The sequence below is a fragment of the Lampris incognitus genome, chromosome 4 (assembly GCF_029633865.1).
Source record: "Lampris incognitus isolate fLamInc1 chromosome 4, fLamInc1.hap2, whole genome shotgun sequence".
Classification (NCBI taxonomy): Eukaryota; Metazoa; Chordata; class Actinopteri; order Lampriformes; family Lampridae; genus Lampris; species Lampris incognitus.
The window spans coordinates 1035559-1054799 of record NC_079214.1 but is presented as its reverse complement, the minus strand read 5'-3'; the positions used below and the strand labels follow the sequence as shown (position 1 = coordinate 1054799).

The window sequence follows — 19241 nt, the reverse complement described above, 5'->3', positions numbered from 1 at the left end:
ATCTCTTGCATGCTGTTAACATTAGCTGTCTGCTGTACCACAGCTGACAGTAGCTGTGGTAAGTATGACGGGGTCCTTCGCGCTGACGTCACGTCACCACACGACAGCCTGCCACAGCGATCATCTATAAGCGCCTGTCAAGATCACGAAGTACCTCAGAAACCGAGGCGACAACTGCAAGCTGTCACAAAAGTGAATACTGGACTTATATATGGTAAATTTGATGTATAGCGTTAACGTTGGAGCAATAAAACGGAGTTAAAATACGTAATCTGTAGTGCCTTCAGGGACATATTTTCACACTGATTATAGATATAACTATAAATATAGCCCAATGGCAACAGCTACGTATCACGTCTCTTCATCTGGGGACACCTCATGACAGCTGCCACAGTTAGCTACCATGTCATTATGATAGCGTTGTTGACTTTGATTATGAAAACGTATTACTTACTTAATAAATACATGTATGGCGTTTTATTCAGTTCTTCTAGTTATCATTTAAGGCTGAACCGATTAGCGACAGGTCATCCATCATACATTGAGTCAACCCGAGAGGCAATAAAACATTCTTTGCCATGGTTTCATGGAGAGTGTTCAATTCAATTTTATTGTAATTAAAAACAATGTGCAGGCACACGTTAAAAATGAAATGAGGGCTGTGGCTTCACCAAACAGTGCAAGACAGACACAGACAAACACAGCAAACACAATATAAGATATACACACATGAAGACCAAAAGCTAAAAATAAATTAAAAAAAGAGCTGGAGTACAAAATATTTAAAGATATCTACAGACATTCAGTGGGTAGCCAGGTTCAGGTGGGCAACAGCTTGTGGAAAGAAGCTGTTTTTGAGCCTGGTAGTGCGGGCTCTGAGGCTCCTGTAGCGCCTCCCAGAGCGCAGGGGGGAGAACAGTCCATGGTTGGGGTGGGTGGGATCTCTGCTGATGCTCAGACCCTTTCGAAGACAGCCTTTGTGATAAATATCTTTTATGGCTGGGAGCTGGGTACCGGTGATGTGCTGGGCCGTCTTGACGATCCGCTGCAGAGCTTTCTGGTCTACTGAGGAGCAGTTGCCGTACCACACTGAGATGCAGATGGTCAGGATGCTCTCTATGGTGCAGAGGTAGAAGTTGGTGAGAATTTTGGGGGGTAGACGGGCGCTCCTCAGCCTCCTCAGGAAATGCAGGCGTTGTTGGGCCTTTTTCACAAGGGCCTGGGTGTTTAATGTCCAGGAAAGGTCCTCGGTGATGTGGACTCCAAGGAATTTAAAGCTGGAAACACGCTCCACTTCCACCCCATTGATGTGTATGGGGGAGTGGCTGCAGCTTCCAGACCTCCTGAAGTCCACAATCAGCTCCTTTGTCTTCTGCACATTAAGGACAAGATTGTTGGTAGTACACCATGATGTGAGGTGCTCAATCTCGTCTCTGTAGGCCATCTCGTCATTGTTGGTGATACGGCCAATGACTGTGGTGTCATCTGCAAACTTAACTAGAACATTTGAGGGGTGAGTTGGCAGGCAGTCGTGGGTGAAGAGGGAGAAAAGGAGGGGGCTTAGAACACAGCCTTGAGGGGCACCTGTGCTGAGGGTCAGGATGGAGGAGGTGTGGTCACCTAACCTAACAGACTGAGGTCTGTTGGTCAGGAAGTCCAGGATCCAGTTACAGAGGGAGGGGTTGAGGCCAAGGGAGAGGAGTTTGGTGGTTAGTCTGGCGGGGATGATAGTGTTGAAGGCAGAGCTGTAATCTATAAACAGCATCCGGATGTATGTGTTGTTAAGTTCAAGGTGGGTCAGAGCAATGTGTAGGGCAGTGGCAATGGCATCCTCAGTAGACCTTTGGGGACGGTAGGCGATCTGATGTGGGTCGAATGTGGGGGGGATAATGTTTTTGATGTGAGCCAGAACCAGTCTCTCAAAGCACTTCATGGCAATGGGGGTGAGTGCTATGGGTCGGTAGTCATTCAGACACGTGGATGTTGGTTTCTTGGTGACAGGAATGATAGAGGTGGTCTTAAAGCATGCCGGGACTTTAGATTGGGACAGTGAGAGGTTAAATACAGGTGTGAAGACCTCAGCCAGCTGGTCGGCACATTCCCGGTAGACCCAACCCGGTATGCCGTCTGGTCCGGCAGCCTTCCGTGTGTTCACTCTGCGCAATGATTCTCTGACCTCTGCGACTGATAGAGTGAGCGCCTGGTTTTCTGGGTGGCTGAGGATTTTTGTGGCTGGGTCAGTATTGTCCTTGTCGAAGCAGGCATAGAAATTATTTAGCTGGTCTGGCAGGGAGGCATCATGGACAGTGGGACCGCGATTAGAGCTTTTGTAGTCTGTGATAGACTGAATGCCTTGCCACATTCGCCGAGGATCAGAGCTTTTGTGAAAGTGGTCCTCTATTCGTAGGGAATATTTGTTTGGCTGTTCTGATGCCCTTTTTGAGGTTGGATCTGACTGCGCTGTAGGCCTTACAGTTACCTGACTTGAATGCTGCATCCCGGACTTTCAGCAGCTGCCGGACCTCACTGGTCATCCAGGGTTTCTGGTTTGGAAAGGTGCGGACTGATTTTGTTGTTGTGACACTCTCAGTGCAAAAGTAAATGTCGGCTAGTATGGCAGATGTCTGTTCATTAATGTCTGTATGGGAGCCATGGGTAGCTGAATGTGCAAAAATACTCCAGTCTGTGTTGTCAAAACAGTCCTGGAGTTCAGAGACTGCTCCTTCTGGCCGGACAGTGATTGTCTTTGTTGCTGGCTTGACCCGTTTTATTAGGGGTTTGTAGGCTGGGACCAGGAACAGGCAGAGGTGGTCAGAATGCCCCAGATGAGGGCAGGGAGTAGCCATGTATGAGTCCTTGATGTTTGTATAGAGATGGTCCAGGGTGTTTTGTCCCCTAGTGGGGCAGGAGACATGCTGATGGAATTTGGGCAATACAGCCCTGAGGTTAGCCTGATTAAAGTCACCACCTATGATAAAGGCATTGTCCGGGTGTTTGGTCTGTTGTCTGCTGATGGCACATTGTAGCTGCTTAAGTGCTACCTTAGCATTAGCATGTGGGGGGGGGGGATGTATACAGCGGTGATGGTAATGGCCGTTAGCTCCCTGGGCCGGTAGAAAGGCCTGCACTGAATCACAAGGAGCTGGAGATCAGCAGAGCAATGCCTTTCAACCATCTTTATATTGTTGCACCAAGAGATACTGACATAAATACTCAAACCTCCTCCGTGGATCTTGCCGGAGTCCGCTGTCCTATCGGCACGGAGGGCTGTGCGGCCCGCTAGCTCGACTGCCGAGTCGGCTATGTTGCTGTTGAGCCAAGTCTCCATCTTATCTCGTCCATTTTGTTAGCTAACGACCGGACATTAGCCATGAAGATGCTGGGGAGGGAAACTTTGAAGGGAACGCTACTTAGCTTAGCATGTAGCCCGCCACGTTTTATCCTCTTTTGTTTACGTTGCCGACGGGGGGCAGCGTTTCCACTGCGAGACCGGTGAGCGGATAATATGGATGGGGAAATTGTCCATGATGGTGGAGGGAAATGAGTAATCCGTTCTGAGGTTTAAAAGTTCCTGACGGTTGTAGAAGAGCGCAGGACCTACACTTGTAAATAAACTTAAAACTAACGTATAAATAACAAAGAAAACACAACACTGAACAGGGAACCACAGTAGCCGCTGCGTCCAGCGCGCCGCCATCTTGAAAACAATGTTGGTGGTGGTGTCAGAGAATATGATCATGGCTTCGGCTGTGCGCCATGTTGGTGTGACGTGTTGCATAGCAACCAGTTCTCGGCACATCAGTGGCTTGTCTAAGCGCAGAGCAGTCTGGGGACGGAGGTCTCCAGATGGAGGTCTGCAGCCGGAGTGTACTGGTTGAAACAGCTAAAAGGAAAAATTATATACTTCCAAAGCTGGAAGTAGAATTGAAATACCTTGAAACGTTGTAAAAAGACATTCTTTGTATTAATATAAGACAGATGAAGTGTATCATGAAACAGATGAAGGTTTGAATTGTTTTCATTTTAACAGTTAAAATGGAAAGAATGACTCTCAATTGTGTGTGTAAGTGTCTGTCTGTGTCTGGTTTGTGTGTGTGTGTGTGTGTGTGTGTGTGTGTGTGTGGAATCAGCTAGAAGAACCACCTGAAAGTAACTGCCAAATGTCTCCTGACTAAATCTGTACAAAAACATTTTGTGTGAAATATAAATCCATGTCTTGTATGTACTGTGGAAACACTGTGTTGCAGGACTTTGACAGACATCATTAGTCCACCATTATCCAAACCGCTTATCCCGCTGGAAAAAAGAAAAGAAAAGAAAAAAGCAACAGGATTTTTCTGCAGCCGTCTCAGCTATGCTGTGCCACCGAACAACAGAAAATCTTGCCAAGGGACACTAGACAGCACCAAGTAGTGCGGTCATCTAGGGTGCAGCCTCACTTTTGAATATGGAGATGGTGAATCATAGATTATACTATCTTGTCTTACATTGGGTTTTTCTTGTTTCGGCTGAAGGTGTGTGTGTGTGTGTGTGTGTGTGTGTGTGTGTGTGTGTGTGTGTGTGTGTGTGTGTGTTATCCCACTGTCAGGGTCGCGGGGGCGCTGGAGCCTATCCCAGCAGTCATTGAGTGGCAGGTAGGGAGACACCCTGGACAGGCCGCCAGGCCATCACAGGGCCGACAGACACACACACACACACACACACACACACGCGCACACACACACGAAAATATATTATCAAATCAATCAAATTGTAAAGTCCACTTTTTTGATTATCATAATGTTGGCAATTGGTTATGAAATTACATCCAACAATGTACCCTACTGTGTCCGATCAATATACACACAACTCTTAGCCGATTTGAGTAAATGGCTTCCTCAAACTTAATAGTGATAAAACGGAGGTCCTTTTAGTTGGCACTAAATCTACTTTGGCTAAAACTGATTTTTTTTTTACTTAAATCTTTATTGACACATTTCTGTGACATTGGAACAAACTTACAAACCACAAACAAATAAAAGAAAACGAACATAGAACTGCTTGGGGATTGCCTTCATATTTTCACAGCCTTGCAGATTAGTGCATCTATGAATTATCATTCCAGTTCAGTGTCGTCTTCTTGAGTCTTGTATTGTGTCAATTTTTCCCATTTTCTGCCCAGTTGTGCTTCTTGTAATCTCAGGATGTGTGTCAATTTTTCCATTAGAACGATTTCTTCCACAATCATTAGCCATTGATCTTTCGTTGGTGGTGTTTCCTTTAACCAGTTCCTAGTGATAGCTTTCTTGCATGCTACCAACAGTATTTTGATCAAATATCTATCACTAGCCATAACACTTTCTTCAGAGAATGTACATAGATAAAACGCCAAACAATTCTTAGGAACCTTATAACCTAGTATTTTCTGTAGCTTCTTGCACACCATTTCCCAAAATACAGTTATTTTCTGACATTTCCAAAAAACATGATAATGATCCACATCAAAAGACCCACACCCTCTCCAACATGTCTGACTTCTATGCAGCTGCTTACTTTTCATTTTCGGTGTAATAAAGAAACGAATCAGATTCTTCCATGAGAGCTCCCTCCAAATTCGCGAGTTAGTGGATGAGTGGTGTGTCTCCCACATATTATGCCAATCTTCATCCGAAACTTCTACATTGAGTTCTTTCTCCCATTTCACCTTTATATATTTAGTCGAATGTTTGTCGTTAGTGTTCATTCCTTGATATAATGCCGAATTATTCTTACGTTACTTTCCTGATATGCTTTAATTATAATTTGGATGACACCATTCACCTCCTTGGAAGAATCTGATTTGATTTCCTTTCTGTAATAGTCCCTTACTTGAAAGTATCTATAGTTTCCATGTGCTCCCAATTCGTATTTTCCCCTCAGATGTTCGAAACTCTCCAGCTCCCCTTTCTTTTCCAAGACACACCAAGCTGTTATTCCCTTTGCTGCTGCCCATTGTTGAAATGCTTGATCATATTTTGCTGGTTTGAAATTGCTATCATAGGCTATCCATCTTAATATACGTGCATCCTTCTGAATCTTATACATTTTCAATACTTTGAACCACTGATCTAATGTGTGTACTGTTATTGGATCCATATACATTTTCAGTTCCCTGTATAGCTTGTTATCTCCAACCATACTTTGAATTGGAATTTGGTTCAGTTCTTTTTCTATATCTTTCCATTTTGCTGTGAATTCTGGCTTACACCAACAATATACAGGTCTCAGTTGAGCAGCATAAAAGTACTCCCTTAATTTTGGAATACCCATACCACCTTTTTCTTTGGGAAGCTGGAGAGTTTTATATCTGACTCTAGGTCTTTTGCCCCCCCCAAACAAACCAGCACATTATCTTTTGAAATCCACATCAACAATGTTACTCGGCCTGCATACTTCCACCTACGCAATATTAATCGTCTTCGGCCATCACTTCCACCTAAAAGCACAGCCATACTCACTCACACCCTGGTTCCATCCCGTATTGACTACTGTAATGCTGTCCTCTTTGGTCTTCCCCTCAAGTGTCTTCATAAGCTTCAGCTGGTCCAGAATTCAGCTGCCCGTATCAGTACCAGAACTCCTTCCATAGATCACATCACTCCTGCTCTGCAGCAACTCCACTGGCTCCCTGTTAAATACCGTACTGACTTCAAGATCCTGCTCCTCCTCACCTTTAAGGCCCTTAATAACCCAGCTCCTTCATGTCTTTCTGAACTCCTTCATATCCACACGCCCTCCCACACTCTCACGTCCTCTTCTGCTCTCCAACTCACTACACCATCAGCCCGCTGGACTACCATGGGGTCTAGAGCTGGACTACCATGGGGTCTAGAGCCTTCAATCGTTCTGCCCCCCGCCTATGGAACTCTCTCCCACGAGACCTTCACAACATTGACTCTCTTTCAACCTTCAGATCCCATCTCAAAACGCATCTTTTCAAACTGGCATAGTCAGTCTGATCCACGCTGCACTGGGATTTGTGCAGATGTTGATTTTATACTTATCTGTTGTGTTAACTTTTTATTGTCTTCCTGCTGTGTTTCGATTTTACGCTGTCTGATACAGTGCTGCTGGTTTTTATTATTTTTACTGTGTTCTGTAAGGTGTCCTTGACTGTTTTGAAAGGCGCCCACAAATAAAATGCATTATTATTATTATTATTATTATTATTAAATGGCTAGTTGGGCCATTGCTGTCTATTAATTTTAAATTTTCTTTGAACTGGAGTTACATAAAGTCCAATTAATATAATTTAAAAATACAGGAGAGTATTATTAATATTACCAGAGTGACTGCAGTGTCGGTCATACGGCCTGAAGTTCGTTTCCATAATTTATTATTAACTTCCGGGTTAGCCGCGAAGTTTCCCGTGAAGTCAGGCCGGACGAGTGTCATCGCGGTCAGGTAGACTTTTCATGAACGGCCGGTTCTTGCTAAAGTTCGTGAAAATTAAATTAAAACAGTTTATCACTGTCAACCAGTCAGGTGTAAACAAAGAAGATGTGAACTGAGAAAATACATAATCATAATGGGGCTGCTGACCAAATTAAATTATTTATCCGTCCGAAAATAATGCTTACAGTTAGCAATGACGTTAGCTTAACTGTTCTCTGTGACGGTGTTGGATCCAAACCACAGACGTCAGAGAAATGGTTTAATCAGCTGATCTGAATCAGCCGTGTGTGACGTCAGCTTAACTGTTCTCTGTGACGGTGTTGGATCCAAACCACAGACGTCAGAGAAATGGTTTAATCAGCTGATCTGAATCAGCCGTGTGTGACGTCAGCTTAACTGTTCTCTGTGACGGTGTTGGATCCAAACCGCAGACGTCAGAGAAATGGTTTAATCAGCTGATCTGAATCAGCTGGGTGTGACGTCAGCTTAACTGTTCTCTGTGACGGTGTTGGATCCAAACCACAGACGTCAGAGAAATGGTTTAATCAGCTGATCTGAATCAGCCGTGTGTGACGTCAGCTTAACTGTTCTCTGTGACGGTGTTGGATCCAAACCACAGACGTCAGAGAAATGGTTTAATCAGCTGATCTGAATCAGCTGGGTGTGACGTCAGCTTAACTGTTCTCTGTGACGGTGTTGGATCCAAACCACAGACGTCAGAGAAATGGTTTAATCAGCTGATCTGAATCAGCTGGGTGTGACGTCAGCTTAACTGTTCTCTGTGACGGTGTTGGATCCAAACCACAGACGTCAGAGAAATGGTTTAATCAGCTGATCTGAATCAGCCGGGTGTGACGTCAGCTTAACTGTTCTCTGTGACGGTGTTGGATCCAAACCACAGACGTCAGAGAAATGGTTTAATCAGCTGATCTGAATCAGCCGTGTGTGACGTCAGCTTAACTGTTCTCTGTGACGGTGTTGGATCCAAACCACAGACGTCAGAGAAATGGTTTAATCAGCTGATCTGAATCAGCCGTGTGTGACGTCAGCTTAACTGTTCTCTGTGACGGTGTTGGATCCAAACCACAGACGTCAGAGAAATGGTTTAATCAGCTGATCTGAATCAGCCGGGTGTGACGTCAGCTTAACTGTTCTCTGTGACGGTGTTGGATCCAAACCACAGACGTCAGAGAAATGGTTTAATCAGCTGATCTGAATCAGCCGGGTGTGACGTCAGCTTAACTGTTCTCTGTGACGGTGTTGGATCCAAACCACAGACGTCAGAGAAATGGTTTAATCAGCTGATCTGAATCAGCCGTGTGTGACGTCAGCTTAACTGTTCTCTGTGACGGTGTTGGATCCAAACCACAGACGTCAGAGAAATGGTTTAATCAGCTGATCTGAATCAGCTGGGTGTGACGTCAGCTTAACTGTTCTCTGTGACGGTGTTGGATCCAAACCACAGACGTCAGAGAAATGGTTTAATCAGCTGATCTGAATCAGCCGTGTGTGACGTCAGCTTAACTGTTCTCTGTGACGGTGTTGGATCCAAACCACAGACGTCAGAGAAATGGTTTAATCAGCTGATCTGAATCAGCCGTGTGTGACGTCAGCTTAACTGTTCTCTGTGACGGTGTTGGATCCAAACCACAGACGTCAGAGAAATGGTTTAATCAGCTGATCTGAATCAGCCGGGTGTGACGTCAGCTTAACTGTTCTCTGTGACGGTGTTGGATCCAAACCACAGACGTCAGAGAAATGGTTTAATCAGCTGATCTGAATCAGCCAGGTGTGACGTCAGCTTAACTGTTCTCTGTGACGGTGTTGGATCCAAACCACAGACGTCAGAGAAATGGTTTAATCAGCTGATCTGAATCAGCCGTGTGTGACGTCAGCTTAACTGTTCTCTGTGACGGTGTTGGATCCAAACCACAGACGTCAGAGAAATGGTTTAATCAGCTGATCTGAATCAGCCGGGTGTGACGTCAGCTTAACTGTTCTCTGTGACGGTGTTGGATCCAAACCACAGACGTCAGAGAAATGGTTTAATCAGCTGATCTGAATCAGCCGTGTGTGACGTCAGCTTAACTGTTCTCTGTGACGGTGTTGGATCCAAACCACAGACGTCAGAGAAATGGTTTAATCAGCTGATCTGAATCAGCCGGGTGTGACGTCAGCTTAACTGTTCACTGTGACGGTGTTGGATCCAAACCACAGACGTCAGAGAAATGGTTTAATCAGCTGATCTGAATCAGCTGGGTGTGACGTCAGCTTAACTGTTCTCTGTGACGGTGTTGGATCCAAACCACAGACGTCAGAGAAATGGTTTAATCAGCTGATCTGAATCAGCCGGGTGTGACGTCAGCTTAACTGTTCTCTGTGACGGTGTTGGATCCAAACCACAGACGTCAGAGAAATGGTTTAATCAGCTGATCTGAATCAGCCGTGTGTGACGTCAGCTTAACTGTTCTCTGTGACGGTGTTGGATCCAAACCACAGACGTCAGAGAAATGGTTTAATCAGCTGATCTGAATCAGCCGGGTGTGACGTCAGCTTAACTGTTCTCTGTGACGGTGTTGGATCCAAACCACAGACGTCAGAGAAATGGTTTAATCAGCTGATCTGAATCAGCCGGGTGTGACGTCAGCTTAACTGTTCTCTGTGACGGTGTTGGATCCAAACCACAGACGTCAGAGAAATGGTTTAATCAGCTGATCTGAATCAGCCGGGTGTGACGTCAGCTTAACTGTTCACTGTGACGGTGTTGGATCCAAACCACATACGTCAGAGAAATGGTTTAATCAGCTGATCTGAATCAGCCGTGTGTGACGTCAGCTTAACTGTTCTCTGTGACGGTGTTTGATCCAAACCAGACGTCAGAGAAATGGTTTAATCAGCTGATCTGAATCAGCCGGGTGTGCCACGCTGCGCTCAGAGGTTGCCATGGTGATTGCGCATGCTTAATTTCTACTGAGACAGGGAGAACAGTTAGAATTGTCTCAGCGGACCCTCTCAAAAGCCTTCCCTCGAGTCACCAGACCGTCAAAACCACAAGAGCTTCCTGCAGATCTTTGTCACGTCTGGTGTTCCTGGTGTGGAAGATGCGGTGGTTTTCATTTTTTCTCTGAAAATCCGCTCCTCAGTTTGCATGAGTCTGTGGAGCACCTGAGGCGCCTGTTGTTGCTTAAAGCTCCAGTTTTCAAAAGCCGTAAGTCGTACAGCTTTAGGAGTCACACTGTGTGAAAGAGCACATTTTTTCTACATTTCTACATACAACTGTGTTAGAAGTGAGAGATGTAGGAGCAGGAAGAACAGAAGCAAAAAATCTTTAAGAAAGGCAGAACAGCTGGTTTAGAGCGGACGTGACGTCACCCACTCTAACCTCTCCAATACACACCCATTGTAAACTCAAAACTCAGAAAAAAACAAAACTTAAACTGCGATAAATCAAAACTTTAAAAGATATCACATCCGAATGCTGCATAGCAGAATCACTATAAAAGATATCACACATCTGAATGTAAGCTGCATAGCAGGAAGTCTTGTGACCTGTTTAAAGTTTAAATGACATTTCTAGCTGAAAATATGCCAATCTAATTACATTTCAAAGAGCAGTTTTTTGAGGATTTGAACATTCTCTCCATTCACTTCAATGAGAAAAAAAATCCATAAAAAGCTCAATATTTTAAAAAGCATAAATATTAGGAAAAAGTTGAATGTAAGCAGAAATGTCATAAAAAACTGAACATTTTGATAGTTGAATGGTTTCTGTAGCACAAAGTATGCAGAAGTAGTTAGATGCTGAAAAATGTACCTATTGGGTCCGCGGTGGCGTAGCGGCCTAAGCATCGGCTTGGTGTCGATGCAGTTGCCCACTGGGGACTGGGGTTCGCGCCCCGGTCTCGTCAGATCCGACTATGGCCGGACTCGACGAAGCAGCAATCATTGGCAACGCTGTCTTCGGGAGGGGGGCGGAGTCGGCTTGTGTTCGTCATGTGAATGCGTCTGTGTGTGTGTCGGAAAAACAGTGGTTCGGCTTGGATTCGCCTTGTCACGAAAGTGGGGAGGCGCTTTCCTTCGAGACTGCCGGCCGGAGAGATGCAGTTGGCGAACGCATGCAATACGAGGGTGGGTGTTTGAATTAAAATAGGGATCAATTGGCCACTAAATTGGGAGAAAAAAGGGAAAAATCAGAAATAAATTTATAAAAAAAAAAAATGTACCTATTGGTAGCTCTAAAGCTCTGCCTACCACTGATCACTTCCACAAGATGCTTAAATGTGGTTTCATAAATATCAGATCACTGTCTACCAAAGCCTTACTAATAAATGATCTGATTCTTCAACATAGTTTCGATATGACTGGGTTATGTGAAACATGGCTGAAACCAAATGTTTTCCTTCCCTTAAATGAAGCTTCCCCACCTGACTATACTTGTTCCCATGTAGCTCGGACAAATAAACAAGGTGGGGGTGTTGCTTTAATTTATAAATCTATTTTCAATCTGACTTCTAGACTTGAATCTAAATTCCAGTCTTTTGAGTCTCTTGTTCTGGGTCCGTCTCCCTCAGCCGTGAATAGACTCAGCTCAGTCCAGATTGTGATACTCTACCGGCCTCCTGGCTGTTACTCATTATTTCTTGAAGAATTTGTCTCAAGCCTTGTTAATCACTCTGATGAGATTCTAATTCTTGGTGATTTTCATATTCATGTGAATAAGGCTGCTGATCCTCTAAGTAAAGCCTTTCTGGCACTAGCTGGTACTTTTGGGTTCACTCAGTTTGTTCAAGAGTCGACTCATTGCACTGGTAACACCCTTGATTTGGTTTTATCTAACGGGATAGCTGTTTCTGATCTGAATGTCTGCAGGTGACTGGAACGTAAATGGTGAAAATTAAAAAAGTTTTTTTTTAACCTATCGTGGCATGAGTGTTTAAAATACAAGCGTGCTTTAGCTGCTGCGAAAGCAGCATATCTGTCTTGCTAAATCAATGTTAATGAACATAATCCCAGATTTCTCTCTGATACTGTAGCCCATTTCAATACAAAGCAGCCGTCTATCAGCTGCTCGCCATTCATGGCCCATGAGTTTCTAGACTTCTTCTGCAATAAGGTTGATGAGATCTTAAACAAAATTAGCTCTTCAACACCAGCTACTCCTGCAGATCCTGTCTTACCAAATTCATATCGATACAATGAGTCACTGACAGTCCCAGTTATTACAGCTTTTGAGACTATCTCTCTTGCTACTTTGACTAAGTTCGCGTCAGCCTCTAAACCAACTGCTTACTACTTACTATTAGTGTGTGTGACATTCTTGTGTAAGAAGTGGGCTTGTTGTGAAGCGTCTAGTGTGTTGGTGTAGTGTTGTGTGCTGTCACGCCTCACTCAACCTTCACTGCTGGCTAGCAGAAATGTCAACAGGAGAGCCAAGCACGTAAGTCTTTCCCTGCCAGTACATAGCCTCTCCAACAGTGAGCCCTATGTAGCGCCTCCTCGTGGCGACGCATGGTAACTGGGTACACCTTGGACCCTGGCTGAACTACAAGGGATTTGGAGGAGGTCTGGCCCCTAGACATGCAGTACGCAGGCCCACCGGTGTGTGGATATTCCCTGATGCCCATGTACCGGCCCCAGCTATGGGTTAAATAGTGCCACCTAGTGGATACCTTGGGAGAGGAACTGGCTATGGGGCTAAACCCCTACTCAAAATCAACGTCTACGGTGCTGTTGTTTTTCTTGCCCTTTTGTGTGTGTTTAAGTGGGAGAGTACTGCTGGCGTCGTGTGTGGCTGCTGTTTCTCCCTCTCGTAGCCCCCCTTCCCATCCACCCCTGTATGTCTGTTATGTTTATCTGTTGTCTTGTTTCACCTTGTTTATTGTAAAGCCACTTGAGTGTTAGAAAAGCGCTATATATGACTGATTTATTATTATTGTTATTATTATTATTACTACTTGACCCTTTACCGGCAAAACTTTTTAAACCCCTCTGGCCTTTCCCTGTGGCAGGGCCTTTTCTTATCGGGCCCTGTTCTTGTGGAACAGACAATCAAAGTGTGTCGAGTCCTTTAAGTCCAAACTTAAAACTCGTCTTTTTGCCTTAACCTACAATTTGTTGGCTTTTAGCTGAGTGCTTCCCAACCTGTACTGCATGGTGGGTCGGTTTCTGTCTCAATGAATTTACCAACCACTGTTCTGCCGATGAGATTATAGAGTATAGATTAGAGTATAGACTATAGAGTACAGATTATGGAGTATATAGAGTATAGTTTATAGATTGCAGAGTATAGAGTATAGATGATTGAGTATATAGTTTATAGATTGCACAGTATAGATTATAGAGTATAGACTACTGCAAACTGTTCTCTTCTCTCACATCTTTTCTCTCTCTCTGAACGATGTCTTCTCCTTTCTCTTATTCTGTGTGTGTGAATGGTGTGATGTGAGTCTCCCCTGTGTGGACGTGCAGTCGGTCCTCCTCCCAGGTCTCTATGGGGACAGTGGTTGCCACCTGGACACTGCTTGGCATCCCCCTCATCACATTTTTTCATACATCTTATAAATCCATATAATTTTGTTATGCTGTTTCAATGTTATGTCCTTCTCTCACTGAGACGTGTGACTAGCGTTTTTTCTTGTCGCTTCTCTCGCATATGTAAATGGTGTGATGTGAGTCTCTCTTGTGTGCATGTGCAGTCTGTCCTCCTGTCAGGTCTCCGTGGTGATGGTGGTCACGTGGCTCAGGTCCTGGGTTGTTCCAGCGGTGTCTGGACACTGCCTGGCATCCTCCTCATCATATTCTTCATATATTTTATAATTCCATTAGAATTGTGTTATCCTCTTTCAGTGTTGTATTGTGTAAATTGTGTAAACACAACATCATTGCATGTTGTGCATCTTGGGAGAGAGATCCTCCTCTGTTGCTCTCCCTGAGGTTTGTTTTTCTCCCTGTTGAATGTTTTAGGGAGTTGTTCCTTATCCGATGACAGGGTCTAAGGACAGGATGTTGTGTTGCTGTAAAGCCCACTGAGGCTAATTTGTCCTTTGTGATATTGGGCTACACAAATAAAATGGACTTGACTGTAAACTAGTGAGCTACACAGCTTTTTCAGGTCACTTGTGATGATATTCACAATTATCCCCATTTATGATTATTATCGTGACAATGGAAATGCACCGTGAGCAACTTTTCGTGAGCGTTTTTAACCGTGATCTGCAGTAAAATCTTATATCGTCCCATCCCTAGCAGGTGCACCGGTTAAAGACTTTAATAATGAATGCACTTTTAACATTCTGAGGCACAAGAAAATAGCCAAGTGAAAATATTTTTGTTGACCACATTCAGTAAAAGATTGACTTTTTTTCAGTTGTTGAAACTACATTTCTTTTCAGAATTCAGTCATTTGAACCAGAATTGAGACAACCATGGCTTGTTCCTATACAGGAAAGCTCAAGGCACATTTAAGATGCAAGTCATAGGCTCCATCTAGAGCCGTCCTAGAGACTAACTGTCCTCAGTGTCTCTTAACTGAACATCTCCCTACTCACCATCTTTTTTTCTACAGTCAACTGAGATAATATGTTGTGATCCGTTACTCTGTCCCCTCTTCTTTCTTTCTTTCCTTTTCCATGACACTGGTATCATAGCCCTCTCACCTTTCCTCGTCTCTCTTGCCTCTCCCTCTCATTTGCACCTTGGATTTACCTGTTTCCTCTTTCTTCATTGGTTTCTCTTCATTCCATGTATAACCTCTGTTTTTTCCTTTTCTTTGTCTGTCCACTCTTCTCCTAAACCATCTGTGAAGTCTGTCCTCTGGTAAACCCTATTCCTACCAGCCAGCCCACCACCCAGTATCCCGCAGGGAACCTACCTTCCTTCTGGCTGCCTGCTGCTGAGACACTCTGCTGGGACAGCAGGCTTTGGTTGTAGAGGCTGGGCAGAGCAGCAGCAGCGTACTGCTGGATGCCTGAGTATGCCTGGCTCAAAGCCTCCATGGTGCTGCCTGACCCATTGGACAGGCCTCCACTTCCCAGACCCCCATTTAATGCTGCCATCCCTATAATACAAATGGGAGATACAATAATCACTAGTCTTGTGGAAAAAACATGTCGGGACCTATCTATCAATCCTGAATTAGGATCGACTGAATAACAGGCCTCTTTCCAAGATTCCCTTTATTCATAAAATTCTGGAAAACATAGTTTCAAACCATTTCTTGCAGTAATGGAAAACAACATCCCATTTGATAAAATCAATCTTGCTTGAGTCAGCAGCATAGCACAAAAGAGGCTCTGCTCGGGGTCAAGTGCAGCATGTGACACCACGGAGCATGTCCGTATTGATGGAGCGAGGATGGGAATTCCAGGCTGTGCTTTAAACTGGTTCTCTTCATTTGTCACTTACAATATAAAGTGTGGTTTGCCTCAAAGTTTGATATTAGGACCGATTTAATTTTCTCTGTACATGCTTCATCCCAGCAAAACCCTTTCATTAGCATGGTGTCACTGATAATCCTACCCGCTATATTTGTGCATGAAGTCTGATGACCCAAGTTAAAGTTGGCTGCAATTCAGGACTGCCTATCTGATGTTAATAGGTGGTGTCAAGAAACTTCCTTTAAATAAACTAGAGTCCGTATTTTGTCAACGTCAGTCTCGTCTCACACTTCTCAGCATAATGACTTGAACATGACTCAGTTTCGGACAGGCCGAACTTGTGGGCGTTTTTCTAAGAGCAGTGGAGTACAAGAATTCAATTTATTTTTTCTCTTTTACTGAATGAATATCAAACTTCCTCTGAGGAGATCAAAAAAGTGCAATCTAATCTTTTTAAGTGATGTCTCTGAAACTGGGAAATTAGAATCAGAAACATTCCTTGGCAGAGAGGAAAAGGCCTAAATAAATATTATAGTGTAGTGAAACAGTGACTTTTACAACAATGGTAGACTACTACAATAATAACACTAATGGATTACATTTATATAGCACTTTGTCTAGATACCCGAAGCGCTTCATATTGAAGGGGGTAACTCATTTCAACCACCACCAATGTGTAGCACCACCTGGCTGATGCACGGCAGCTATTTTGCACCAGAACGCTCACCACACATCAGCTTGAGGTGGAGAGGGAGGAATCATTGAGCCAGCTACATGGGGGGATGATCAGGTGGCCAGAGGGGGAGAGCCAGGTTGGGAATGTTGCCAGGGCACCGGGGAATCCTTACTCTTTGTGATAATTGGCATGGGGTCTTTAATGACCACAGTGAGTCAGGACCTCGGTTTAACATCTCATCTGAAGGACGGCATCTCCTACAGCACAGTGTCCCCGTCACTGCACTGGAATATTTGCTGTTTAATAGGGCCAGAGGGAAGACTGCCCCCTACTGGCCCACCAACACCATTTCCAGCAACAACTCAGTTTTCCTGGGAGGTCTCCCATCAAAGTACTAGCCAAGCCCACACCTGCTTAGCTTCTGTTATGCAGCAGAACCAGGGTCCATGTTGGCATGGCTGCTGGTAACCAAGGTCCATGTTGGTACGGCTGCTGGTAACCAGGGTCCATGTTGGTACGGCTGCTGGTAACCAGGGTCCATGTTGGTATGGCTGCTGGTAACCAGGGTCCATGTTGGTATGGCTGCTGGTAACCAGGGTCCAAGTTGGTACGGCTGCTGGTAACCAGGGTCCACGTTGGTACGGATGCTGGTAACCAGGGTCCAGGTTGGTATGGCTGCCGGTTCTACAGTTATAGTCACGGTGTTCAATTGTTGTGGTGTCAGTCTTTACAGAAGTTTTGTTCCCACTGGTCTTGAGTTGGACTCGCCACCTTAAAGTTATGGACTTGACTCGGAGTCAATAAGCTTCGGTCTAAGTGTTGACTTGGACTCACCAAAGACTCCAAAGACTTTGTCTGAATTTGGCCTCACCTTGTGTGGTCTTAACTACAAGGTTAACTTAAGCAATTATGAGAGTTATATTCTAGCCCAGACCACTGAAATGGCAGTTTTACGTGCCTAAAACCGAAAACTTTAGAATGTGTTAAAGTTGACCAAAACTCTACTACTAGGCTTTTAACGCAGTCCAAGAGACAGGATCACAGCACCCCTATTTAAGCTTTCATTCCCTGATTACCTGTATGTTTTGAACTGACTGTTGCCTAAACATTTGAGAACTGATTTTAACAATTTAATTACTACTTCATGCTCGTAACTCTTTGCCACATCATTTAACTCTGTATGAGAACCATGCCAAAGCTTTCTTGGCTGTTCCAAAGTCCGACTAAAGACTAAGGGTAGTCTGGCTTTTGCTGTCAGGCCACTAGGAAAATTGGAACAACCTGACTGAGGATGGTAGGGGAGCAAACTCAGTGTCCTCTTTTAAACCACTTCTTAAAAAGTCTGCCTCAATTGGAAGGCATTCTTTTAGAGTCACGGTATTTTTCCTTAATCTTGTATCATACTGTTTCAGATCGCTACTTACATCATCTCTTCTAATAGCTTTCGCCCCTTTGTCTTCATTCGCTGTTAATGTTTTGGTGTATTAGTATTTTGGGAGATTTGCTACTTGCATGGAAAGCACTTTCAGATTTGAGTGCTATATAGGAGGACTCAAATGGTGCTGCAGGATGATAAGCTAGCATCCCAATGCCCAGCGTTGTCTATGGCTGGGCAAGTGCCACAGGTAGAACAACTAGCAACACTCTCGGGTGGAGAGCAAGTAGAGGTAATACCAGGCAATTTAAATGAATGATTCCCGAAGGTGGTAGTGCGGCTGTATAGCTACAGGTAGATCTGGGGAAAATGCTCGGCAAATGTTGAGTTCCCCCTGAGGAAGGAGAATACACAACTCTATGCCCTCTCAAACTGAAGTAGGGGTCATGCAATAGAAGAGCCTTGGGAGAACAGGGAACTGACTGCCACATTAAGACTAAAAAGGGAGAAAATAAAAAACGGATATATAAATAAATAAAGACTATTATGTTGGCCAGACCAAGATATATTGCATGTGACATACACCATCTAACACCTGTTGTTCATACCTGCCAGTGAGCCCATGTTGAGGCCGGCTCCAGCCCCTGCAGCCAAAGACTGGAGTGCTCCCAGAGAAGCCATAGGATTGACTGATGAATTGCTGCTTGAGGTGGGAGAGGAGCCTGCTGGGGAGCACAGGAAGCAAAAGTTAATTGCAATTATGTCTACGCCAGATCATAATCATAATTCCACAGCAGTTGCTTTAAAGAGATACCTTCATGCTGTTTCCGAGCACATGTTTAACACAGGTGGTTTGAATTACAACCGAAAGGTAGGTGTGGTTTTATGATTTCATAGCTATTGGCTACAGAAATTCAGGGTGGTCATGTGGGTGTGGCTGGGTGGGCTAAATATTGGGGCTAAACCGCTTGCTGTTGAAAAATGAAAAAGTCACTGTTCACAGCCCCCTTCCTGCTCTGTCGTCATGTTACCAAAAAAAAAAAAAAAAAAAAAGGCCAGCAACGAGACCACTGACAGCAGCTTTGAGGTTGAGGATGTAGAAGTGGAAGACGAGTCCTCTTTCTCAGTGGAAGTTGACTAATCGCCTCACGAATATGTTGCTCAGCCAATACAGCCGTATTCCTTCGAGCCAAAAGGGTGTGTCTCCACTTTTACAGCGTCCCGCTACAGACACGCCCTCTATGCTAAAGGTAATTCATGACAAGGCAAGTTACCACAGTTTTGCCAACTGGAAATGTTACTCGACTGCCGATATCTCTCGCCTGGCCATACATGTGATTTTAGGGCTACCATTTGTCTCATCGATCACAGCCACACTCCTTACATCGATTAACAGCAGGAA

The 19241-nt window shown here is 44.5% G+C and overlaps 1 protein-coding gene across 5 annotated transcripts in view; it reads right to left on the bottom strand.

Moving 5' to 3' along the window:
* celf1 (cugbp, Elav-like family member 1) overlaps window positions 1-19241 on the bottom strand; it is a 315470-nt gene that overhangs the window by 12596 nt on the left and 283633 nt on the right. For all 5 annotated transcript variants that reach the window (XM_056279257.1, XM_056279261.1, XM_056279260.1 and 2 more), the window contains 2 exons: window positions 18448-18561; window positions 15284-15469 (listed from right to left, as the gene is read on the bottom strand). In XM_056279257.1, coding sequence (XP_056135232.1) covers window positions 15284-15469; window positions 18448-18561 — 300 coding nt within the window. The remainder of the gene's footprint in view (window positions 1-15283; window positions 15470-18447; window positions 18562-19241) is intronic.